This window comes from Prinia subflava, chromosome 4, assembly GCF_021018805.1.
Source record: "Prinia subflava isolate CZ2003 ecotype Zambia chromosome 4, Cam_Psub_1.2, whole genome shotgun sequence".
NCBI lineage: Eukaryota > Metazoa > Chordata > Aves > Passeriformes > Cisticolidae > Prinia > Prinia subflava.
The window spans coordinates 64342758-64361881 of record NC_086250.1 but is presented as its reverse complement, the minus strand read 5'-3'; the positions used below and the strand labels follow the sequence as shown (position 1 = coordinate 64361881).

General features: G+C 37.5%; 1 protein-coding gene across 3 annotated transcripts in view; it reads left to right on the top strand.

Annotated features, from left to right (window-relative positions):
* Positions 1 to 19124, top strand: part of CACNA2D1 (calcium voltage-gated channel auxiliary subunit alpha2delta 1) — a 359015-nt gene that overhangs the window by 44830 nt on the left and 295061 nt on the right. For all 3 annotated transcript variants that reach the window (XM_063396985.1, XM_063396984.1, XM_063396986.1), the window contains exon 2: positions 4229 to 4310. In XM_063396985.1, the coding sequence (XP_063253055.1) occupies positions 4229 to 4310 (82 nt within the window). The remainder of the gene's footprint in view (positions 1 to 4228; positions 4311 to 19124) is intronic.

Below are 19124 nucleotides of genomic sequence, written 5' to 3'. Positions count from 1 at the left end.
TAGCCTGAAAAAAATATAGCAAGGCTTACTCTTTTAGTTTCCGAAACCAATCTCATTTATCTTCATTTTCCAAACACCACTTTTCAATTGAATCAGGAGCAGTGTGTTATATATTTTTTTTTCCTTTCTGATAATCAGAGAAATATTGACCTATTTTGAAAACACTTCTTCCTCTCACTGCTGACAGCTTTCATTACTTCAATTGTTGCTATTTTTATATACAAGAACTATAAAGAAACTTGAGGTGGATGTAATCTTAACTGCAAAGAACTGGATGTGGATCACCAACGTACCAAGCGACTTCGATTGTCAGAGTTAAGGTTTATCCTTGCCTCTTTAGATTATAATAAATTATCCAAGCAGAAGTCAGCTAATGGACCTGAAATTAGTGTGAGTGGTCTACAAAGATATGGCATATCATTACATGAATCTATTTTCCTTGAAGTCAGCAGAAAAATACTGCATCGGTTTCAGCAGGGAAAAAAAAGGTTATAGGCAGGTTACTCTGCATCAAGAGGTCTTGGTTTCTTTTACCCTTGTAATTGAGCAGTGCTCTGTTCTGCAGGTACAGATTTAATATAAAAATAGGTTTTAATGAAATTATAAGAAATATTTTTTTAGTCTAGCACCTGCTATATTTAGATCTGTCTGGAGTGTGGCTAGGGATGTACCTGTGAAAATCCCTTGACTTTAGCAAATATAACTGTCCTGCTTAAAAAAAAAAGAAAAAAAAGAAAGAAAGAAAGAATACAATAAGAAAAGAAAACAAAATCTTCCTGTGCTGTTAAAAATAGCTGTTTCAGTAGGCTGGCTAAGCACATAACATGAATGGATGGCTCTTTAGTGTTTTGGCTATTTTATCATCAGTCTGATCACAGCCCAGGTGACAGGAGCAGGGTTGCACCTTCTAATCCCTCAGTAAATGACCCGTGTCTGTCTGTCTGTCTTTAATCAGACAGCTCCCTCCATCATTGAGATCACTTGGAAGTTCTGTGGGAAGGCTTGTGCACACTCCTTTTGTCTTGTCACTGCTCCATACAGGGACAGCCTGTGTGTGGGAGAAGGGGGTTGCAGTCAATTGTCCTGCAGAACATAATCACCTTTCAATAGGACATCCATTGCCGTGTTTGTGCCAAACTAATAATGATAGGAACAAACCAGCCTTTTGTACAGGCTTTCTGTTGGTGCCCTTTCCAGAAAAAAAAATGACTGCTGCTTCTTAAGTCATGGGAGCTCCCATTTGCTGTGACAGCTTTCCAATTGTTAAATAAACTCTGACCATGAGCAGCTGTCACACAGATATTGCACTGCAGGCTTCAGTTAAAAGGAGCACCAGACAAGCATTTCAGTGCCTAAAGGCCCTTATTTATTTTTTAAAAACACACTTAAAAAAACCCCCTTAAACCACAATGAGATAATGTGAGTCCTTAACTGAAAGAAAAAAAAAAAACCCTTTTATTTTATATACTCTATGAAATTTTCTTCTGAAATTTATAGAATGTGTTCATTTCTGAGAAAAAGTCTATGTGGAACATGAAATGTCTCAAATGTATGCTTTTGTCTGGTAGTAAGGTAGGAAATTGAGATGCAGAAATCCTGCAGAAATCCTAATTTTAGACTTTATAAATACTACTAATCACATTCAAATTCTTGTGGGAAAGCAAGAGGAATTATACTGAGCTTCCTCAAAGTGATAGAAAGTGATTTTATCATTTGTCCTTTTGACAGTAATCTAGCTCAACACTTCTGATGCTTTTGGTTTTTGCCATCTGATCAACTTGAGCTGGTTGAAGATGTCCCTACTCATTGCAGGGAGGATTGGACTGGATGACCTTTAAATGTGCCTTTCAACCCAAACTATTCTATTATTCCATAATTCTGTGATGATCTTGCACCCTGATGTACAGGAAGGCAAAAAAAAAGGACAGTTTTCACTACAGAAGGTCTAACAGGCTAACTCTAATATGCAAGAAAATAATTTTAAGGTAAATATATAGTGAGTATATTGGAAAAAGCCTTATTATTTCTTTTATAATTACAGGCTGGGGGGGAGATTGCTATTAAGTTAGGAAGAAGGTGTACTTCCTCCTATTCCTGTTTACAGACTGATACTCTCTACCCTTACCTGACTAAAAGTCAAGCTGGAGAACTTGGACTAGGAATCAAAGTTGTCCAGAGCTCCACTAGGAGATGTGTAGAATATAGGTTCAGCTCACCTGGCTGAGGAGAGAGTGAGCCAGCTCTGGACATGCCTTTTCCCACTGAGACTGAAGCAGAAGCCTAGCGCTAACATAAATTAAAACCAGACCAAAAATAAAACAAAAACTAACTGGTCATGGTGACTAACTTCAGAAGGCAAGATGTGGGCTAATCGTGTGCAGGCAGGAGTTCTAGATGATATATAAGAAGTATTTATTGAAAAAAATCAAGATTTTTTCATGTTAAAGAGAAAATATGATTCATATTTCTTTTACAAGTAATAGTAAGTGATTACTGATTTTAAGGATAGCTTCTTCCAGAATTTCAAATTTAAGTAACTAACTATGTAGCTAACTAACTAGTTAACTAATACATGTTTTCACTGTTTTGTTTAAAGACAGAGAGGAATATATCCAGTGAAAATATAAAGCAGTAGGAAGTGGAAAAAGTCAATTTAAAAAGCAATCCTCCCTGATTTTTTTCTATTGACATCTGTTAGAAATAACACCTACAATTTTTATAACTGAAATGGATCATAAAAAAATCTCAGGATGTTCAATTATTTATTTTATGCTTTTGAAAACACTTTTGGGTAATGGGTTTCATCTTTTCACCTTTCATATACCTCATTCCTTCACACAGAAAAACGGAAACCATTAAAAAATGGAGAATGATAGCATTTTCTTGTTTGTGCTTGTACTTGTGCTTTTGAGTCAATACACTTTGCACAGATACAAAGGATGGTCTTAAAGACATGGTAAGCACAATGCACCATGGTTTTAAACAAACTGATTTCTATACAGAGCTAAATGTTTATATAACATAGGGCTTTGTGGAGACTTTAACCAGGAAATTAGTTTATTTTATTTCAGTTTTTGAAAAACAAAGTATAGAAGGGAAGGTTTGGGAGCACTATACCAACAATGAAATCAATTGCTATAGTCACTGCAAATGTGATTTTCATGGGAGGAAGAAGCATGAGGAAAGGTCTTTTAATAAAAATAGTCAACTTGCAACCGTAATAGAGATGATACTCTTTGAAGATACTGGTTGTGGATTTGCAGAAAATGTGTTCATTAAAGCCATGGAAAGGAGTAAAATCAGTCTTTCATCTTCTTTCTTAGATTTCCAAATTTTCCATTTTGAAGCAAAAATGGAATCTCCCTTTTTCCTGTCTTTATTAATGAAATAATCTAAATTGTAATCCCTGGAGTGTGAGATTAAGGCTGGGAAATGGCAAAGATAGATATGTTTATCTGTTTTTGGTTTCAGAGCAGATAGCTGGCATAATGGCAGGGGTAATGTGAGAGATGAGTTGGACATGAAACTTTCTGGCTAAGCAAGCCAGACAACATTTTTCTTGGTTGATGGATCTTCCTGGAATAAACTTTCACCATGGCTCTTTTCCTGCTACAGAATGTGACGTGGCACAGAAACTGTGTTGGATCCAGTGCTTTTCCAGAGAGTCAGGTTTACTGGCACCGGGAGCAGAGCAGGCACAGCAGCAACTCACTCGTTCCCTGGTGACAGCAGCCAGGAGCAAACGTGCCTTTCCAAAACAGCTTGTGGCCACTGTGCCTCTCCTGCTGTTGCTTCCTTGAAGAGAGGCCACAGGCTAGAAAATCTAGTGGAGTTTGTAAACCTACTCCCAGCTGTTGTTTTTCTCTGCCTGCATGATCTGTTGGGAGAAGGACATTTGGGCACTCGGGAGAGGCATTTCTGGGAGTGAGCTGCAGCGCAGGCAGGTCTCTTGTGGGGATCTTTGCTGCAGCTTGGCCACAGAGATATGATGGCACTCTTGGGTTTACAGGTAGCATAGCACGTTGGCCACCATAGACAACTGTTCGAACAAATTCAGGTCAACAAGGCTGGGTAGAAGAAAAACCTCAAATACAAGTCTTATATGTTTTGTATTCAACTTTATCCCCTTTATTTTTTTCCCTTTTCTGTGCTATATGCTTGTATGCCATTTCCACTTGCCAGTGATCTGACAGGATGCCTCTGTTGTCTTTTCTGTTGTTTTGTGCAGGATAAAAGCATGGGTGGATAAGATGCAAGAAGATCTGGTGACGCTGGCACGGACCGCAAGCGGAGTGGACCGGCTCGCTGATGTAAGATGAGGTGTCCTGGGCTGCTGTAACTAAAAGTGAAGGGAAGGGCTTGCATCTTCTAGGCTGTACAATCAGTTCATCCCAACATACAAAATTTTGTGGGATTAAACTCTGCAGTGCTTACTGAGAGAGAAATAGAAGAACAGACCTCCATCAATTCACTGTCAGTGTTGCAGTGCTTCCTCACTGATAATATTTAATCAGCTTTGCAGTGTCAGACATAAGGCTGGCCATTGTTGCAATATTTCCACCTGAAGCAAGCACTTTTATGTTCTGTGTTTGTCAAATACGGTATCCAGGAAGCAACCCTTCACAGTGGTGGAGAATTCTGCTCTCCATTAACGAGGGAACCTGTCTTTCTGACACGTATTTCCTGAATGAGGCAGCTTTTGGTTAGCAGAAACATGGAGGAGAATGAAAAGTACTTTTATTCAGCTGTTCAAATTTAACACCAAGTTTGTTTTAGGGAAGAATTTACAAATCTCTCATTGAGATTTTTTTGTTATGACTCTGTTTATAGATGGTGACAAAACATGTACCATTGCAGAAAAATGAAGGCATAATTAAGAATATGTCAGAATTACACTACCCATATAATTTTGTGTGTATACATCACAATCCAGTATATACAGCCATGTGATCATACATTTCCTTCTCCCGATCCCTGCACAAGTGCTGTGGCTCTTTCTTTAAACTGATGGATGTCTGATTTGAGGTCAGGGAAATTTCACTGCTGCATCAGGAAATTGAGTTATTGTTTGTCAGCAAAAGCCCATGGTGCTGGGGAACTGAATGTGAAGCGTTGAGATTCGGTTTTCAGAAAATGATCCCAAATGATCCATGAAATGGATAGCAGGGGTTTTGAAGTTGTTAAGAAACACACAGAAAAAATCCTGTGTGAAATGGTCAGATGTAGCTTTGTGTGTTAATGTATCCCTTTGACCTTCATGAACTTTTGCCCAGACATTCATGTCTTGTGTGTATCCTGTCCCAGAAGGACGTTTTGTCTTCACTCACTGTAAGAGGAGGTTAGATAATTAGCTCCGATGTCCATTAGCTCAGATGAGATCACCACTGTCTTATAAAAGGAAGGGCTCTGTCACTGCATTCATGATGAACATAAATTAAGATTGCAGGGCTTATTTTAGTGCTGGTCTTCCCTAATATTTGACTGTGTCATGTTGCAACACAATTTAAGGCAGATGCTTTAGATGCACATTTTAATCTTTAAAAACCATAAGCAAACTGAAAGCAAAATATTGAAATGCTGATTTCAAGATTCAATCATCAGATTTCTACAAGCATGGTTTTCCATTGGAGAAATGTCTAGCACTTGGTCTTCCTGAGGAAAATAAAGGTTTGGAAGCATGGAACACTCCTTGGAGTTTTTGTGAGTGGATTTCACATGCATCTGCTGACAGAGAGCAAAAGACTTGCAAATCACCACTCCTAGGTTCTGGTGGGGAGTATCTGCTACAAGTTCTTTTTTGCTTGTCTAATTTAGGTGTGATCTGGTCTATTCTGCACTTGCAGTGTCTCTTTTTTCCCTACCATTCAGCATCTTACCACTGATGCTTCACCATTCAGCTTTCTGTTCCTTTTCTGCTGTGTTGCTTGGCTGCCTTTCATTTCTCCTCAACCTATGCTGTGTTTCTGTCTCAGTTCCTGCCTTTGCTACTTGGCCAGTCTGCCTTTCTATTTTACTCTAGTTTCTTGTCTCTGTTTTAGGATCTGTCTCCTCACCTTTTTCCAGATCAGCAGCTCTCTGGACTCTTTCATTTTTCTTAGCATTTCCAAAACATTCTGTCCAAGAATGTGTGGCCAGCCTGTCACAATACTCTTCAACAGGAATTTCTCTTCCCCTTTCTCACATTTCCCTCCATCACTATTTCTCAGTCCCAAACCTGTAATTTTCTCCTGTATTATTTTTCTATTTCTCCTCCTCTTGCAGTCTCTTCTCTCCTCACTCTTTGCCATTTTCCAGTCTGTTATCTCCTGTTTCCATGTCTCAGTCTCTTGCCCTTTGTCCTTCATTCAGTTTTCCTCTCCTCCTTCTCCCACTGTGTAGACCTGAGAGTCAACAGCAAGTCTGATCTTTAACTGCAGAGGAGGTGGGACATCTCGGAGTGATGTACTCTGAGTTGGAACACCCCTGTGTTCTCAGCAACTGAGCTGATGAAATCTCTGCAATGATCTGCAGGTTCTTTTCAGGCTAAATCTTTTTTTTAACACTAAAGACTAAAATATATCTTTGAATACACAGCATTGAGGTTTTATTCTATGATGCATAGGCAATAGGAAAATGAATTACACAGGATTTCTAACTGGAGCTAAACAATGAGTTAATGTCTCAACCACTTTGCTATGCCTTCCTGTGCAAGGACGGCACAGTAAAATAGATAATGAAAAGCCAAGAGATTGATGTTGCCATTCTTTTTTGTTTCTTCCCTGAGGAAAATGTTAGTTTATATAGTTATTATTTTGAAAATTTACAAGCTGCTGAACAGTCTTATAATGAAAACTGCTGGGCAGGCCTAATAATCTGTAGAGCTACCAGCTTGGCCACAGTGACATTATGTGGATAAAAACAAAAACATAAGTGTGTGAATACTATAGGTAAGTTTTTTTTGAAAAGCCAGAATTTACAATAGACTTCAAGCAAATAATGCTATCTCAGAGGATATTCACAAGATGGTCAATATGTGTTTGTAATCCTAGGATTAAAAGCATGAAAGGGCGATGTTTCCATGTAAAATATCCCACTATTCAAAGCCATGTGTTTGACCTAAGTGGCACAATGGTTTTTCTAGAGATGAGGTTTTAATTAGCTCTCTTGGCTGCAAGAGAAAACTCAAAGCCCTGCAAAGTGTAAGGCATGCAGTCTCCCATTTTCTTGTTGTTTACAGGCTATTATCACTTTCCCATTTCTGAATGACATCCTTTTTTTTTTTTCCCTGCTCACTGCCTATTAACATTTAGTTAGATCTCTTCTAAAATGAACCACAGTTTTGGAAAAATGGAGACTACAAGACATGAAAAACAGTATGCCTGCATGCTTGTCACTGTTATTCACAGAACTTGCCTTCAGTTGCTGAAGCTTTAAAAATACTTACAGTCAGATTGAATTTTCAGCTTTTTTTGTGATTTATTTCTTCTTCCAATTCCAGAATTGTTTGGACCAGACCTGTAGTCTTCATGTAAACTTGAAAAAGGAAATAATTTGTTTGGGTTTTCTGCCTCTTCTCGCTCTAAAAGCAAAATGAATAATATAAAAAGAAGGAGCAGATTGCTCCTATTATAAAATAGCAATCATGACTTTCTGTCAAAAGCTGTAATAATCATATTGGTAGGAGAAATGTCTTCCCTTGTTCTAAGGAAAATTGATTTTAATTTGGCCAAGTGTGAGGCTAAAGCTCTTAGCAAAAACATGTAACAGATTATAACCATTTCACAGCCTGGTCAACCTTTCCCTGGATTGGGAAGAATTCCCACTGATTCAGCTGAAGTAACAGTCGGTGTCTGCTTTGTGCAATCAGTCTTTTATGAAGATCTCTAAAGTGACCAAGACAGCTCTCAAAGTAGCACAATGAATATGTTCTCACCTAACATAAACCAGAGCTTTTCCAATTAGCTGCAGTGCTAATGGTGCTCCCATAACTTGCTGAAAGTATCTCGGGGTTCGTCAGTGCTGTTTGTGCTTGGATGTGCCTTGGATGTCTGGAGCCTTTGTGCTGCAGGGAATTACACCAATTTCTGGAGAACCATAAAATATATTTTTTATGACCATAAGGGAGAGGGATGGGAGTACTACCTTAATTCTCAATTATTTTGATTTTGGACTGGGAGAGCTTTTGCTCAGAAGGAATGTAAAACTCAGAGTGTAATATGTACTTACAAAAGAATAAAAAAATTAAAATGTGCATGACCATTAATGTCAGGTGAGATATGTGTTAAGTGGATAGCTGTCCTGTTGACATCAGTACCTTGGTAAAAGTCTAATTTATTCTGCAGTGTGGACATAGATAACCAGGGCAATTATTTTTTGTATTTAAGGTGTTTGCATTCAACATGTACTAAATTTCATGGAATCATATTTAAGGAGAAGAACCTCCTCAGAAAAGGATTCCTTTTTCTTTGTTCATTGACAATTTTCTTACAGTGATTTGGAATCATGAGCTTGTCCTAGTGACTAACCACTCTTTCTCTTACTTTTGCATATATAATGTAGCCATTGTAAACCATTGTAACTCTCACTAATCACAACTTTTGAAAATACCTGTACAGCGAGGACACACAATAATATATTAATGAATATTCCACAGTGTTTAAAAGAACAAAATATTTGGGAGTTAATTAGTTCATTAGTGATTCTGCTTCTGAAAATATGAATATGTTTGTGCTGATGCATATTTCATACCCTTTTTCTCTTGTGATGACAGCAATAAATGCCTGTAATAAGAAAAATTGCACAAGAAAGCTTGGATGCCATAAAAATTTAGGAGTTTTACAGTGAGGTTATCCTTATCCACAACCTTAACCAGGCAAAGCATTATAATTGGGCAGAAGAAACAAGGAGATGGAGAGACAGGTGGGAGCTCTTTATTGTGATACTCAGAAGAAGCATGGTGGGGTTGGGGTGTCCTGCACAGGTCCAGGAAAAGGAAACTTGGTGGGATTGGGGTGTTCTGCACAGGTCCAGGAAAAGGAAACTTGGTGGGATTGGGGTGTTCTGCACAGGTCCAGGAAAAGGAAACATGATGGGATTGGGGTGTCCTGCACAGGTCCAGGAACTGCACTTGGTGATCCTTGTGGAATGTGCTTCCAAGTCAGCACATTCTCTGCTTCTGTGATACTCTCTGGAAATGGTCTCAAAATAGCCTTCCAAAAGTAGATTTAAAGCACATATTTAGATACTGCTTTTTTGGACATTACTATGAGTTTAGGTGAGATCTGGGAGAACTCCAACTTGGATGTAATGCCAGTGTAATATCCCCATTTCAGTAATGCTGTGATTGCTTCAACAAGGCAGGAAGTCGGGACTCAAGATGCCAAAATACTCAGCTGGTTGAAAACTGGCAGAGCTCCACTGACTACAGTGGATTACACTAATTTACATTTGCTAAGAAACGTGACTAACAATATTTAATTTAGAAGCCAAGCAGGTAAAAAGTCTTAAAAAATCCCGACAGATTTTTACACAAAAAGCAGAGGCTATTGCTGCTGTAGTTGCCAAGCTGTAGAAGATACTGTTTAGTCCTTCCTAAGGATTCTTTTTCCTCTAGAAGAGCAAAGGGAATATTTATAAGGAGGCATTGTATGCACAACTTGAGACTTGAAAGCAGGAATGCTGGACACACAGTCAAATCATGTCCAGTGTGCTTCTTTAACTGTCTCTCCACAAAGCACAACTCAGTATATTTTTAGTTTTGTAAGTATTATGTTTAAAAAAACCCCAAACAACAAAAGCCCCAAAAAACCCAACAAAAACAACAGCAACAAATAGTCATGTAATTGTCATTTCAACTAAAAAGGTTCATGTAACTTCACCTTACCCATGAACTCTATGTGCATTCAGGCATTATGAAGCTGCTCTGATGTGAATGATGTGTGGTTTCTACAGAGCAAATAGAACTGTTAGAGAAAAAATATAGGAAGGAATAGACAGCAGGTTAATAGAATTTTAAAAGCCATGTAGCAAAATAAATGTTGAGGCTGATCTCGCTAACTGCATCTTTCTCAATAGGCATTTTATCTTTGAAAAGACAGAAATATTTTTAAAAAAATCAAATTCACATTGTGGTCTAAAGCTAGATACCTCAGCACACAGGAAAAAAAGTGTGAAGAGCCTACTGAATTACAGAATTAAGTAAGTACATAGTTCCATTTTCATGGAAGTATGCACAACTTCCATTTTTACATAGACTGTTCAGAGCAAAGACTCATGACTAAGCTAATTGACAGCTCATTTAATCTAATAAACTACTGCAAGTATGCTTCTGGACTCCAGCTCCTAAAATACCTCTAGGGACAGGAGAGAGAAGGAGGGAAACCCTGCAGTACCCAGAAAGGAAGGCCTTGGATTAGAGAATATGCCTTATAGCAATGCACAATGTCTGTTCCAAACTGATTGAAGAGAATCCTCTTTTACAGAAACACTGAATTAAAAAATGTGGGTCTATGTAAAGAGCTTTGATGTGACAAACACACTGGAGCTTCACTATGGCTGTTACAGAAAAAAAATGCCATCTTGTGCAGTGTAACCTTTTCAGGCAACAGCATAATTGAACGAAGCAGCAGATAGAGAGGCAGTTCCAAGGTTCTCTACTCTCTGAATCTGTTTCCTTTTTGATACATCTCTGCAAAAACAATCCATGCATGATGTTCATGAGGCATGCTGTTATTACCATTCCAGGAGCTGTAGAGTGAATCCATGTAGGCTGACATGGCCTTTAAAGGATATTCCTACCCAGATAAAAATACAGTTTCTTCCTACAAAATAAAAAGAGAGCCAGCTAGGTATGGGTATGTGACATGTGGTGATGAGTTTCATTCACAAAATGAGGCCACCAGCAACTGTTAGAAGATTTTTATTTATTTTGTCCTTTGAATGCTGCTCTATAATAATTAGCTCTTAGTGAAGAGCCCAGCCCAGTTCTGCAGGAGCCCATTTCATCCCTTGCTCAGTGTGAGGTCTGTGTGCCTAATGCACAGATGGTGCCAGTCTGCTCCAGCACTCACATTGGCAGCAGCTTCCCAGGCCACACTTCCAGCTTTCCAGGTCTTGGATCAGCCTCTGGAGTTTAACTGAGATGAGTGGCTTGTAAGAGAGCCTGGTCTCTGCTTTGAGCTGCCCTGGAGCAGGGATGTTCAGGAAAGCTTCCTTCTGCCAGAAGGAATTATTACCTGGAGTAACTTTCTGTTGGATTCTACAGGTTGTGGCTAAGTTAATTTTGGAAGCTCTGTTCTAGGAGCTCTTCAGATGCTGATTTAGACCTATAGAGGCTGTCATACAGAGCTTGCCTTGTTCATTCATTATCTGTGTAGAGGTCTGTGCAAGGGGAGACTTTAATAGCCAAAAATGCACTTAAGACTTGTATCTGGATGATCTTCCCTATTGTCACAGGAGCCTGCAATTCCTGCTTAAGAAGGGGATTTGGCAGGTAACTTAGCAGTAAACAGATCCATTCTTACTATTTTTCTCAATGATTGGTATGATATTTATGTGGTTCTTTCTTCACAGTTATAAAGTAAATTAAATGCGTTAGCAAAGGCTTTATAAAAATTCGAAATTAGTTTTTGAAAACATTAAACAGATTCACGGAGGTGAAACTGCTATTTATTTTTACCATATTTATTTATTTATTTATGCATTTATTTATGCATTTATGCATTTAACTACTGTATGTATCAAGTTGGATTGTATTTCTCTATAGGCTTTAGCCAAAGGCAAAGAGTTTTGTACCTCGTGCTATTGTCTGATGAGCTAGCAGATGGACCTAAGGGGTTTTATGGACACATTCCAAAATATGCTACATTTACCCTTGTTAAAGGTTCAAGTAATTGAGAGTTTTATGATTAAGAAAAGTATAAAGAAGAAATACAAGAACTGGATTTTTTTAAAGATTGTTGATTTTAAGAATAACGACCCAAATGAATATATATGTGGACATTTCTCTGGAGGTCCTGGCTGTGGACTTTTTAACTTTGAATTTCATTTGAAAATGGAATTATTTGATTTAAATGTTATGATTGCCGTAGGTTCTGAGGAGTTTTTCAGTATTTTGACCCTGGGTTTCAAGATACTTCTGGCATATAAAATAAGAATATGTTGTGCAGTCCATCCTTCTTCACCCCTGAAAGTGGAAAATGTAACTGATACCACAACACTTGTAGACACAGCTGGTGTAACTATGAAGCTGTCTCCTGTGTGTTCTGGGTGTACTCTCCAGTGGCCTAAGAAAGGAAGGCAAGTCTTTAAATGAGTTAAATTTGGGAAATAAAGAAACTTTTCTATTCATTCAAATTGTTCCAGTCAGTGAGGTTCACTATGACTGATCTCAAAAATCAGAAATGTGTTATGTTCTTTCTTTTCTCCTTTCGTCTCTTTTTGTTGTCCTCAATGAAACAAAATGCAAAGCAACTTTTTTTAAAACATTAGGGGGAGGAGACTTTTTACCTGTATAAAACAAAACCACATTTTTGTATAATTTTCTTGAAATGAATTTCTTGAAATGAAAATTTAAAGAAGTCAACTATTTTGACATTGTTGATGCATTTTTATCCTCACTGGGTCACCAGTTCTATATTTGCTGAAACTTCCTTGAGTTCAGGCCATGTTAATGGGTGGTTCTGGTCATCTACAACTGAACTTTTTCATTAAAGGGCAATTTTGTTATGTTGTTTCTCTTAGGAAAAGAAGAAAAAAAAAAAAAGAAAAAAAGGGAGTAACTCTGTTTAATTTTGTAAATTATCTCAGTAATGTGTAATAAAGTAGATATCAGAAAGTATATGAAGCCAGCCTCTGAAACACTTGCATTCTTTCTAAGCTTAAATAGGCTATAGCACACTATTGACACTTTTTCCCTCACTCCTAAGATGAGGACACCAGTCTGCTGTCTCTGAGAAGAGTGGTGAAGGGAAGGGAAGTCAGGATTACTTTTAAAATGGAATTATGAGGGGGTTGGTACAGTGAAACACGGTCATTGCAGATATTTATTGAGGAGTCAGAGTGCATTTACCAGAATTATAATAATGTGTGAGATGGGTTAGCCTGGTTAGGGACCTCCAAAGTTGTTAACAGTGTTTTTAACAATGTCTGTCCCATTTGAGGAATACCACTGCCACTGCTATGTTGTGTCTGCAACCAAATATCAAGGCTGCAGGCATTAAAAGTGGAATTCTCCAAACTAAATTCTATTGAGTTTACACGTTGCTGACCTTTGAGATGTCAGGAAAATGAAATCACTTTTAAAAATGCAAGCTGGGAAATATGAATACATATCTGCAAGTTTTCTTTGTAATCCAAATGGAAATTAAGATATTGTCAAAACACAGAGAGCCTCATTTACTGTTTGCAGATGCCACTTTCTGTCTACTCCCTCAGCAATAAACTGACATTTGGAAGCGTTCCTTCTTCCAGCAAACAAAAGCAGCTGTAAGTCACTAAGAATAGGTGGCTGCATTAACAAAGCTTGCTCAAGCTCAAGGGAAGAGATGGCCTAATATTACCATAGCATTAATTACTTTAGATGATCTGGATAATCTTTGATCAAAGCATTGTTCTTGATTAATTTATAATGTTCTGTTGGCTTTAGCTGTAATAAATTCTGTCCTATTGGTACTTATATTCAGATGGTTTTTGTAGAAGCTGAGAATAAAATTAAATATTTTCTTTAAAATAAATTCACACACTAAACCAAACAAAACCCCCAAAATCAGAGCTAATAATTTTCCAAGTCTTGTGCTTAGTAAAATGCCAAAAAACCCCATTTGAGTTCCCTGAGATTTAAAATTACTTTTGGAGAGAGAGTTGGTAGATTATAAATCGCATTAAGAACAGGCAGGCCAAAATTTCCTATGAATAACTGAATTTGAGAAATTACATAACTGCCCATCTCCAAATATACCAGAAGTGCAGAATAAGTGTGAGACATTTTCTTCCTATTGTTCTTCCATTACAAGAAAGATCCACTTGTGGTCATAAATAGGGATTTTTGAGTTCTTACTCAGTCTCAGCTAAAAGCCTGAGTTAAAACTGCTATGAAACAAATAAATAATGTCATCTAGTTATTTAATACTGTATTTTTATCACTAGGAAGCAAAATAGAATACCTTAAAATACATTTTTTTCTTAACAAAAGGGGATGTAAAGTCTGCCTTTGATGTTTGTAAAGTGGCAGAAGTACAAAGCTGAACTCCTGTTTTATCAAGGTTTAAATACAAAGTGGCAATTACAAAAATTGCTTCTTAATTTGAAAGTCCTTCGGACTACTCTATTAATTATCAGCAGTCAAAAGGGGCTGATGATTCCTACAAAGTGTGCCTGATTATATCCTTCCCTTTGAGTGGGCACCTGAGTGAGCCCATTGACTGTGGCACTGCTTATCCTCTCTCTGATGTTAACCGAGCCATGAACGTTCCCAGCATCTTGCACAATTCAGTCTGAGTGTTTTACTGAAGAATGAACTTGCTCTGATAATTTTTTCTCCCCTAACATGCATGTCACTGCTGTGGTAAGTCCTGGTTTTTGGCACATCAGCTGCCCTGTCACTTGTCATCCCAGCCCTTTAGAGCAGTCAGTGATCAGGCAAGTGATTCTGAAAGGCAGCAGCTACAGTAAACTATTGGGATGGTTTCCTCCTTTGTGTCGTTGCCATGAATTTCAGGAATGAAGGCATCTGTGAGTTGCTAGGGAGCAGCTGTAATCTTATTTATACACTATATGGAGCAGAGAGTAAGACATATAAAATACTGAGTGACTTCTTTGAACACACAGAATGCTTCTCAGAAATGAGCATTTTTCAATGTGTCTCACAATGAATTGCTTCTGATTCAAAGAAAAGAAGTGTCTTGTGAGAAAGAAAAACTTGTCTGGCATGTATTAGAAATAGAAAGTATTAATATAAATTTAGAAATAGGATACACTAGTAAGAAGATTGAATTTTCTTATGCTGGGCAGATCATATTGTTTCTGGCTACTAAAATTTCAGTTAAAGGAGAATATCTACAGCAATAAAAAATTAGCAATAATACTACACTATACTATATTATACTATACTATACTATACTATACTATACTATACTATACTATACTATACTATACTATACTATACTATACTATACTATACTATATATATAATATAGTGTATAGTATAGTATACTATATATGTAATAGAGTGTAGTGTAATATAATATAAAATTAGAAAGTGGGGTTTTTTTATTTTTTCTGACTTTTCCTGCTCCCAAGATCTCATCATACGTTTGGATGTCTGTCACATAACCCCTCCTCTCTGTTTTTCTCTCAGAAATGAGATCATATTGTAACTTCATGGCATTGGTAGAAACAAAAACTAAAATTACTAAATATATGTTACTGGTTGATTTTTTTGTTAGCTAAATGAAGTTATTGAAACAGAAACTTTGATTCTTTAAACCATTGTGTACTATTAATAAAACTTTATTTATTTATTTATATTTGTTTGTTTGTTTGTTGTTTTAACATTACCTAAAATTTCAGTAAGAAATGAACTTTTTCTTCTGCTGAGGACTGGGCTGAAATGGAGCTGATGGCCCAGAGTACAGGCAGAGGTTCCTGGTGAGACAGGTCTTTATCACTGAGTCCTGGTAGTGCCACAAAGTGATAGAAATTGGAAGAGATTGGAAGGACCAGGGGGAATTGGCAATGAGAGGCCCTTTCCAAAAGTGAGAAGTGGACAGAAAGGACTTTACTGAGCCTTTTTTTTTTTTTAAGTATCATTCTGTTCAAAAGGATTTTTAAAATTTATTGAATATGTTAAATACTTTAGTACACAAGCTTGTAAAGCCTAGGTCAGGATTTCACACGTACTCTTAGTAGTTTTGTGTGGTTGCTTTCAGGAAAGATGGAGGAGAACCCACCACAAAGTTTTAGTTGATTTTACAGCAAGCTCAGCACTGTCTTTGAGCAGCAGTTTTTGCCATCATGGCAGTCTCCAGCTGGTCCAGACTGACAACAAAACATTTGGTGACAAGGCATTGATTGCTAACAGAGATGTCTCAACTAAGTGGTCTTGAAAGGAGTATTGAAATAATAAAAACATCCATAGATTTACCTTGTGCAGATAAGTATTACAGGAATTTTTGAGCTATTTTATTTCTTTTTTCCAAAGCTGGGAAAATTACAGTGATTTTGGTTAACTTTGGAAATTCTGGTTTTCAACTTCTGAAGACATTGGCTGGTGTGATTTCCACGACTTTCTATGGAAGTATTTGGTGATGGAAATTAGATTAGCATGTTCCTGTCCTATGTTTGGGCCCTCAGCCAAGTTACCACTGCCTGGAGGAAAGGCTCTGTTGATTTTTTAAACTGGGAGACTGACATGTTCAGAGCAAACAAACAAACAAAGAGGCAAAGGAGTTCTACTGCAGTTGAAAATAATTCTTTTTCTGGGTGTGATTTAGCATGAGGGCCATTTAAATAAATTTTCAATGCTAGGGCCAGCCCCAATGTCTGCCACAATATAGCAAGAGCCACGTAATAACATCTTTCATTCTCTCTCAATTTGTGCAGAAGTGTTTGACTTGCCCTGGCGAGCTTTATAGGAAGCAAGGAGAATGTCTCTTTGTGAGAGATTTATAAACATGTCCTTGAAGAATGAACAGAGAGGGGCACGTTCTGCTGAGCGGCTGGCAGATTGTCTAATCTTTGTCACATTCAACTATTGTTGTGTTGTTTCACCTTAATGTGACTCTTCCCATCATGCTCTCTCCCCTAAAACCTTGCAGTTCATTATGTGCAATTTTAATACAGTTTTTTCCTGAATAAATAAATGCATGACTATTGACATCAGAAAAGAATTAAAGTATATTTTTGCTATGACCTTACAGGTTTTTCTTAGTCATGCAATGAGGCCTTATTCTGTGAGAAGTGACAGTGTTTCACTGGCAATTTGGAGATCTTTTAGCAAAATATTAGTGATTAAAGTACTAAAAAAATATTTTACATGTAAAAACCAATAGACATTTGTATTAATTTAGTTAAAGAAATTTAATAAATTCAAATTTCAAATCAGCTCCTTTTAACAAGCTACAGAGCCTGCCAAATTGTGTTTTGTAAGACAAATGAGCACAACTTTGCCAATAACACCCTTTATGGCTGTTTGAGATGAACATTTGCTAATTTTGTTAGACTGCTAGGTGGGAGTGTTGGAGAAGGAAAAGTTTGTCCCAGGGTGCCAAATCCTGAGGTGTGTATCATTTCCCTGTGCAGTGTTGTGCTGAACTGCTGCAGTGCTACGGTGAATTAAAGAAAAGAGTAGTAGGCAACAAATAAATTATGTACACACCTCCTAAATAATTAATGAATATTAGACTGTTCCATGGTAGTTGAGACAGGTCTCACACTTCGGGAAAATAAAGAAGTGTGTGAAGTTCCAAGTAATTTCTGATGCTGTTTGTTCAGGAGCTTGTAGTATAAATCTTTCACTGGCAGTAGAAGCAGGGTAGATCAGTGCTCTGAGCCCTGCCGTGGGGTAAAACAAAGAAGGGGAGAAGGAAAGTCACAGACTCAGATCTTCTATGTGAAATCTTGTGCAAATCTCAAAGGGTTTTATTTTGGGTGGGAGTTGTTCTGAATTTTATTTTTTTGAAATCACTGACAAAAACAAGTTGTGAAGCCCACCTCAAAGTCAGGTTTTCTTGGTGGTAGGACCCACAATGCCTTTTATAAAGATTTTAATAGTGCTCCTGCCTCCTGTAGTAATCATCTCCTTTGATTGAGGTGATTCAGGCTTTTGAATTTTTCTGATAGCTGGTGCTGAAGAAGAAAGATGAAAATGTTTATTTTTTTCCTGAAATTGTCCCACTGTCCAACACTTTGATAGTCTGCAGCTTTCAAATAATTCAGGCTTGGGGATATGGGAATAATTTCCCTTATGATTTGGGTATGTGAAAAATGGGAGCGCTTTCAAATGGGGCTGTATAGGATCATACATTTGCTGGAAAAACAAATTAGGTACAGGGATAAAAGTGCAAAATTTCCATCCAGGTTCTCAATCCCTTTCCAGAATGGCTGTAACTGTACATTGAGCACAGCACAAGAAGGACAAGACCTGTTGGAGCAGGTCCAGCAGGACACAAAGATGATTAGAGAGGTGGAACATCTCTTCTGTGAGGAGAGACTGAAACAGCTGAGACTGTTGATCCTGGAGGACTTTGGGGAGACCTTATGGTGGCCTTCCAGTATCTAAAAATGTCTACAAGATAGTGGGAAAGGGACTTTTTACAAGGTCTTGTAGTGACAGGATGAGAGGGAATGGCTTTAAACTGAAAATCAGTAGGTTTAAGTTGGGTGATAAGAATAATTTTTTTTGCTGTGAATGTGGTGAGACACTTGCAAAGGGTGCTCAGGGAAACTGTGGATCCTTTATGCCTGAAAGTGTTCAAGAAAAGCTTGGATGGGGCTCTGAGCAGTCTGGTCTAGTGAAAGGTGTCCCTGCCTTGGTACCAAGGTTGGTACCAGATGATCATTAAGGTCTCTTCCAATTGGGGTCATTCTCTGATTCTTAAGTCAAATAAGATATTTTGTTTCTGGTTGGTGGCTGTGTGAATGCAATATGATATCCCCTTAACTTCGACTGAGGCTGTTCAATCAAAGCCTGTTAGAAACCAAGTTTCACTAAGTGCTTAAAAATATCAGAGAATCAGCACTACAGCATATATCCTTATATATCCTTATATATACCTTATATATCTGTGTAATCTTCAAGTTATTCCTGTCATCCATCTGCTTCGAACCTGCATTACTTGAGCACATATTTCACTGTGCCTCTATGTGAATTTTCTTTTCTTGTGGCTTAGTGTTTGTTTATCATGTTGAGTGAAAAGATTAATTACTATAAAATGGCATTTTTGCAATGAACTACCTCTTTCTCCAAATTTTAGATTTTTTGCCTAATTGAAACTCCAAATGAAAAGGGTTTGTACTGAATTTTTTTTTATTGCTTTCACCATTGCACTGCAAATGAAGAGTAACTATTTAGAAAAATCTGTGAAAAAAGAGACCAGAAATAATTAAACAAAGGAAACCAAACATTCAAACATTTTCACAAGTGAAAT